Genomic DNA, 7,500 nt, shown 5'->3' with positions numbered 1-7,500 from the left:
GGCACGGGGAGAACATGCAAACTCCACACACACGAGGCGGAGGTGGGAATCGAACCCCCAACCCTGGAGGTGTGAGGCGAACGTGCTAACCACTAAGCCATCGTGCCCCCCGCCCCCCTGAAATCCTTTCACTCTGGTTAAAATGATCAGAACAGAGATCGTTCTGAAGCCTTCATACAGAACCGATTCAATGCGTCACAGACTGATACACACACGTTCTCTTACCTTTTTGCTGCATTTAGTCGTCATCCTTAAGCAGCACTTCCTGTGACAGGCGTAGCGACACACTGTGGTAGAAAACAAATGACAGCCAGTTGAAATGAGAAAGACACCCATTTAGTGTGGAGAGAGTAGGAGGGATCGGACAGAGAAGGGATCGGACAGAACTGGGACTGGGAGAGGGACAGGAAAAGAGGACAGGGTTAAAGGGAGCTGATCTGATCACCACCGTCAGAATTACATACAGGGGGATTTAGATTGACTGCAGCAGTGAGGAAAAGACACGAGGTAGAGATGGAGGTAGAGGATGAGAGATGAGGATGTCGAGGTTCTCTTTAGGAGTGACGAGGATGGACAGGATTAGGAAGGAGCACATCGGAGGGACGGCTCAGGTCGGCTAGATAGAGAGACTAGATTGAGATGGTTTGGACATGTACAGAGGACGGAGATGTTATATTGGTAGAAGGATGTTGGAGATGGAGCTGCAGGTCAGAGGTCCAGAGGAAGGACAAAGAGGAGATATATGGGTGTGTTAAATGAGGACATGAAGGTAACTGGTGTGGGAGTCGAGGATGATGAGGATAGAGTTAGGTGGGAACTGATGATTCACCGTGGTGAGACCCCTAACGGGAAAAGACGATAGTAGAAGAAGAAGAAGAAGAAGAAGAAGAAGAAGAAGAAGAAGAGGAAGAATATGAAATGAGCTTTCTGTAAAACTCACATTTGCAGACACATGCTCTGTCCATCATCCAAATAAGAGAAGAGCAGTACTCGCAGTATGTGGGGATGCTGTACTGAGTGGACTTGAAAATGTGACCCAGATGTTCCTCCACCTGCAGAGATTTAGAGTCAGCTTTGAGTCAGGGTTCAACAGATAAACACATTATTTACTGTGGCTGGATTACTTTACATCTGCTTAAGCACATGACTGAAAGAAAAAAGCGTCGAGGACCGACTTACGATGTCAGCCTCCTTTTTCCTTCTTTTCTTGCGTTCCGGTTTGGGAGCCTGTAAAACAGCACCATTGAATCCAACCATTGAATCACGTCTAAATGGATGATATTTTCCAGAGAAGGGGCACAAACTTTACCTTGCTGATGGTGCCATGCATGGGTTTGTACTCGGTCACAAACTCATCCAGGAAGACTTTAAATGTGTTGACCCAGACTTTAACAGGTGACTCTGACCAGTCTCTCTGCTCCAGACGCATGGTCTTCTCCAGAATGTGCTCAAACAGTGCATACAGGTCCTTATACCTGATACTCTTACCATCGTCCATCTGTGACAGAGAGGACAGAAGAACCACAGAGCAGAGCGTGAGATAAAGCAGCATAATGATCGTTATCTTGCAGTTAGAGTTTGATCGGTGAGATTCTTACAGCCAGCGCTGTGGAGTACGAATTGAAGATATTGAGACGAAACTCTTTTAGAGCCTTCTTAAAGACCACATCGACCGGCGTGTCCTTCTTACTGTCCTCAGTCTCCAGATCATTTATCTGTCACATAACAATTCAAGAAAATTAAGATTTTAGATGATGAGTTTAGACTAGTACGATGCGTGATTATTTATTTATTTGTTGGTTTGTTTGTTTGTTTATGTCCAAAACCGAAATCTACCTTCTTCATCAGGAAGTCGTTCATGCTGCAGTAGTCTGCTGTGCTAGTGAGGATGTGGAGAGAGTCGTTCTGCCATGGAGACGGTTCCTGGGGCATGCTGCTAATCTTCAGACTCCGCCTCCTTTTCATCGTCATCATTCTCGTTTCTGGTTCCCTGTTCTCTTTACTGTCCCGACCACGACCTGCTGCCCTGCTCTGCTCAGGACTGGCAGAGGGAGAGCCTGAGAGAGAGAGAGAGAGAGAGAGAGAGAGAGAGAGAGAGAGAGAGAGAGAGAGAGAGAGAGAGAGAGAGAGAGAGAGAGAGAGAGAGAGAGAGAGAGAGAGAGAGAGAGAGCGCATAGATCTAGCTCTACTAGCTCTCTCTACTCCGCTTTCTCTCGTTCTATCTCCGCTCTCTCGAGATTCTATCTCTCGATTTACTCCTATCGATACTCATCATATCTGATCTATGAGACTCTCTCTCTCCCTCTCTCTCTCTTCTCTCTCTCTCTTCTCTTTTCTCTCTCTCTCTTCTCTCGCTCTCTTCTCTTTCTCTATCTCTCTTCTCCCTTTCTCTTCTCTTTCTCTCTCTTCTTTCTTTCCTCTCGCTCTATTCTCTTCTCTTTCTCTCTCTCTTCTCTCTCTCCTCTCTCCCTCTTTCTCTCTCTCCCTCTCTCTTCTCTCTCTCTCTCTCCTCTTTATACTTTATATATATCATATACAGATACCTATTTATAGTTTAGAGTATATATACGTATACATATAGATAGATATCTACTATCTAGTAGAGAGAGAGAGAGAGAGAGAGAGAGAGAGAGAGAGAATAACAAACACCCTGACTCTGCTGTATTATGCTGCAGTATAAAAGATTTATATTCTTCTTTGCAAATTTTTAGCTTTTCGAGCCAATATGCAAAGCCTCAATTCTGAACATAAAATTTAGGGAATTATATGCAGATATTTTCTAATAGTTTAAAAGCTTTCTAATTTTCTTCCCTTTTTTCCTTTCCCCCAGATGTCCGAACAGCTGAGACACCTACGTCCGTGAGCTAGTGAAGCGGAGCTGATGTACAGGTCCATAAAGACTTCACAGCACTTTTGTGCGTCGCTCTGGACGTCATAAATATAAAAGTAAATATAAATGTATTGCGCTCCTTTTGCATTCTTACCACTGAGAGTCTTTGTGAGATCAGCATCTGCCGAGTGTCCCCTGATGGACATCTTCTTATCGGCTTGCTTTCCCTTTCCCCAGAAGCGCATCTTGCCCCTCACCCCGCTGGAGCAGTCCGGTAAAACAACAGAAAATTAATTTGTACAGAGAAAAACACGATCGCTCTTAAATCAGACGGTGAAACGATTTCTGACCTGCCGTCAGAGTTAGACGAGGACTTTCTCGATGAGTCGAACTTTCCCAGATCTCCCGAGGACATGGTCTTCAGGAGCCGCTTCTGCTCTTTCTGAGAGGGCTGTGAAGAGACGTGGAAGTGAATAAAGGCACACGTACGAAGCAGAATTAAGCCATGATGCGTTTGATGTATTAAAGGCAAAAAAAACATGAGCAGGATCCAGGCCGTGATCCGAGTCTTCCTCATCTCCTGCTAATAAGGTGTTTATAACATCTACATATCGACGGGACGACTTTTCAGCCTTTGTGCTCTACCTTTGGTTACATATTTGATTCTCAAAAGGTGCCAATTTTTTGTGATAAATATCTTTCTGGCAGGCAGAGAGAATAAACTACAGAAACCTTATGGTATTGATCACAAGTGATGACTATGTGAAATGTGTATGCCAATAAAATCCATTTATTTTTACTGCCCCCATATCCCACCCACACACCCATATCCCACCCACCTGATTTCTAGCCTAGCTAAAGCACATCCAACTACTAACTAGAAGTGAATAAGTGTCTTTTAGATCCTTTACAGTTCAGTGTTTTCAGATCCTTTATAGTTCTCATCAGGCTCCTCTTTCACAATGTACATGTAGGGCACTTCGACAGACTCCCTTAAACAGAACGACTTACACATGATCTCATTCGAGGTCTGTAACCTTGCTCATGGGGCACAGCAGTGGCAGCTTGTCGACGTGGGATTCGAGCTCACTACCGCTCAGTAGTCCAACACCTTTACCACTAAGCTACCACCTCTACAACGGTGTAGATGTTGGCACCTTTGGATTCTCAGCCCAGCTATAATTCCCCGGTCAATCTGCATCTGCTCAGCCTAAACATCTCCTCTACAAAGCGATGCTCACCCATAAACCGCTTCTTCACGTCTCACTACATACACATACACACTTATCTAAACTTTACAGAAGTAGAAATCAGCATTAAGAGAGAAAAAAGTGAACGTTTAAGAACCGGTGAATGGGAAAGAGTGGAATTCCATGCAAGAATGAATGAGAGTTAAACGGTAATGAAGGTCTACTCCATGCAGGTTAGCAGTGTCTAAAGGTCATCTAAAGGTCAAGCACTGAGATAGATCTTCAGTGAAGAGTCTCATCCTTCATCCTCACAAACAGGAAGAAGTGGGGTAGAAGTTCAGTCTAGGAAGGCTGGGGTTAAAAAGTAAGGCGTGTTAGCCGTATCGCTGGTCTATTAGAGAAAGGACACCCCCTAGTGGACAGAGCAGGAGGATCAACCAGGAGGAGTTTAGGAGAAAATGCCTCTTTACACCAGACCAACATTCCCTAACAAACACAGATTTATCATGATGTCCGATAAAAGGCAACCGTCCACAAGGACTAGATCCTACTGACAGACTATTTTAAATGATTATTTATTTATTAATTATTTGTCATCCTCCTTTTAAGATTTCCAGACTTTAAACGGTACACGTGTGGCATTTGGTAGAGAATGTTGACTTAGTGCTTAACCATAGACCAAGATTTAGCTTCAGTCGTTCCAGAGGCAAATAGAAGGGCACCGGACTTGAAGTGAGCTGAAGTCAAGAGCCAGTGCTGTGGCTCAGTTTACCATCTCTGAGTCACTGTGGAAGTCTTGCTCAGGGCTGGGAGAGTCTGGACACTCCGGGAGGGGCAGCGTGTGAGAGATCACAGGTGTGTACTCATATTCTTCATCGTCCTCGTCGTCGGTATCGGCCTCGGTGCTACAGGCACGGCTCAGGAAGTCAGAGCGGGTCCGAGACATGCGGGATTTCTTTTGGCGGCCAGCTCGGGCCACCTGATTCAGTACAAAGTGATTCAGTCCGTCAAAACTCAAGCAAAACATCTTAAGACAAAGATGTTTAATGCAGAAATTATTAATTTTGTGAATTTTTAAATTCATCATTAAACACCATGAAAGACTTTGAACATCACAATTAAAAACATGCAAAAAAAAAAAAAAAAAAGGAAAATGCATAAAATATGTAAGGTTTAAATCTTGGGAATGGATTCGGATGCAATTCTGATGGAAATCAATGGGAACGAGTGGGTACGGTATGTGAGGTATGATTTTCACCTCTCTGCTCTTCAGAGATCTGAAAGCTGATGTTCTTTCTCTTTGTAAGGTCAGAGAACGTTCCTGGTTCGCCAGGTCTTTATCGGATCTGAGGGGGGAAAAAAAAATAAAGAATAAAAATGAAACTGAGCAATAGGTCAAATTTATCTGTAGGGGTTAAATAGTACAAAGCACACTCACTTGGAAAACGTCAGCCGGCTGCGTTTGGGAGAAAAGGCTAGGCTCGTGGCTTTCTCCTTCATGCTGATGCTGAGAGCCACTGTCTTCTTCTGAGCTTGCGTTTTGATATCATCCTTCTCCTTTTTGGGCTGTGAGGTCATCTGCCGTGCCGTTATCCTGTTTGGAACAGATGACGCTGCTGGAGACGGCTGGATGTCTGGGTGATTCACGGGAGAGTTTTCAGGTTGTACGCTTGATGATATGCTCTTCTGCTGGCCAGAGCCTGGTTTCTCAGCTTCCTTCTCTAAGCTCTCGAGAGCATCCAGGCTGCTTTGGTCTACAGGATTTTCTTTCTGCATGCTGATGACAAACACCAGAGACTCCTTTTTCTCTCCAATAGACTTCAGCTTGGACGGTGTGTGTGGCTCACTGCGCACAGGACTACCGGCTTCATCAGATATATAGAACAGAGGCTTTGAGGTGCTTTGGCATGCGTGCACTGGACTTGATTTAGGAACCATTTTGAGAGCATGTTTATTCTCTTCATTTACCGGTGACTGATTATTAGGCAAGGGATCATGATGTTGTAGGTTCGTTGCATCAAGCTCCATGTCATTAGCACTAAGGTGCTCAAAGCTCCCTTGGCTGTCTATAGAGCTCTGAAGGGAGGCAGAGGTGAGGAGAGGAACAGCTTTTGAAGAGGCTTTATGTTCTGGGGAGACTGGTTCGTCTGAGAGGGGAAGTGTATTGGATCGCACCTTCAGTAACTTCAGACTGAATGTTGCCTGCTCCAGTTCTCTCTTCCTCCTGCTCTCTCGCTTGGCTCGGCTCTTAAGAGTGCTGTCATCCAGAGGTCTGGAAAGCTCTGATGGCAGGGTCTCGGTATCCATTCCGCACTCCTGTGAAGCCGTGGAGCTTTGCCGAGATATCTGGTAGTCTAGACAAGTCTGGGAATCAGGAAGGTTTTGGAGGTCGAGTAAGATATCTTTTGCATCATCTTGTCCATGGTCTGTTAAAGCACTCTTCTTTTCTGCTCTCAAGCTTCTATACCTGGAGAAGTGAATGTAATGATGACAAATGAAATGAAATTACGGGTTATATATACATAGTGAAGTGAAGTGACATACGGCTAAGTACATTGACCCAGACTCAGAATTCATTCTCTGCATTTAACCCATCCAAAGTGAACACACACACACCGTGAACACACACCGTGAACACACACCGTGAACACACACCGTGAACACACACCGTGAACACACACCGTGAACACACACCGTGAACACACACCCGGAGCAGTGGGCAGCCATTTATGCTGCAGCGCCCGGGGAGCAGTTGGGGGGGGTCCGGTGCCTTGCTCACGGACACCTCAGTCGTGACCGGCCCGAGACTCGAACCCACAACCTTCGGGTTACAAGTCAGACTCTCTAACCATTAGGCCACGACTGCCCCAATATATGTGAATTGAAGCGACTACAGAACACTCTCAGCTTTATAACATACTAAAAAACAGCAAGCTCTCTTTATTATTCTGAATCGGTTACAAACAGTGCTTTACCTCTGCCGAGCCTGATGCCCCCTCCAGGCAGTCTGCAGTGTTAAGACAGCTTTGGAGAGCTGCCAGTATCTCTGCCTCTGTCTGTGCGCCCTCCAGAACGCCTGGATAAAACCGGCAGCTCTGTGCCGCTGTTGCTGCATACACCGTCTCCAGCTTCTCTGCAGCAGCAGCACTGCATCCCTCTGCAGCAGATAAAGCCTTCTCTCCCTGTAGCCTCTCCACGCTGCTTGCACACACACCGCTGCCCCATACTGCAGCTCAGAAACGCCAGCACTCACGTCGCTGTTTGTTTGCACGCACTGACGCCACCAGTGCTGCAAAGAGACAGAGAAAGATATTTGAATAAGTTCAACAATAAAGCATGTACATCCCTAGGTTTGTGTATATACTGTATACACATACAGGCCACTTTAATAGGAACACCTGTACACCTGATCATATCCAATGTTTCAATCACTGAACATTGCACAATGCAGATACTTGTCAAGCACCAGAATGTGGGGAA

At 45.5% G+C, this 7,500-nt stretch overlaps 1 protein-coding gene across 4 annotated transcripts in view; it reads right to left on the bottom strand.

Moving 5' to 3' along the window:
* Positions 1–7,500, bottom strand: part of myo9ab (myosin IXAb) — a 97,050-nt gene that overhangs the window by 8,355 nt on the left and 81,195 nt on the right. For 3 of the 4 annotated variants that reach the window (XM_047819271.1, XM_047819269.1, XM_047819270.1), the window contains exons 24-35: positions 6,996–7,309; positions 5,459–6,487; positions 5,279–5,366; positions 4,793–4,999; positions 3,181–3,281; positions 2,985–3,091; positions 1,837–2,057; positions 1,599–1,715; positions 1,310–1,498; positions 1,180–1,227; positions 941–1,052; positions 226–287 (exon numbers count right to left, since the gene is read on the bottom strand). In XM_047819271.1, the coding sequence (XP_047675227.1) occupies positions 226–287; positions 941–1,052; positions 1,180–1,227; positions 1,310–1,498; positions 1,599–1,715; positions 1,837–2,057; positions 2,985–3,091; positions 3,181–3,281; positions 4,793–4,999; positions 5,279–5,366; positions 5,459–6,487; positions 6,996–7,309 (2,595 nt within the window). The remainder of the gene's footprint in view (positions 1–225; positions 288–940; positions 1,053–1,179; positions 1,228–1,309; positions 1,499–1,598; positions 1,716–1,836; positions 2,058–2,984; positions 3,092–3,180; positions 3,282–4,792; positions 5,000–5,278; positions 5,367–5,458; positions 6,488–6,995; positions 7,310–7,500) is intronic. The other variant, XM_047819272.1, reaches the window with a different exon arrangement.

This window comes from Tachysurus fulvidraco, chromosome 10 (genome assembly GCF_022655615.1).
Source record: "Tachysurus fulvidraco isolate hzauxx_2018 chromosome 10, HZAU_PFXX_2.0, whole genome shotgun sequence".
In the NCBI taxonomy this organism is placed as follows: Eukaryota; Metazoa; Chordata; class Actinopteri; order Siluriformes; family Bagridae; genus Tachysurus; species Tachysurus fulvidraco.
The sequence above is the reverse complement of the archived record's forward strand: the minus strand, read 5'-3'. Positions and strand labels throughout refer to the sequence as shown.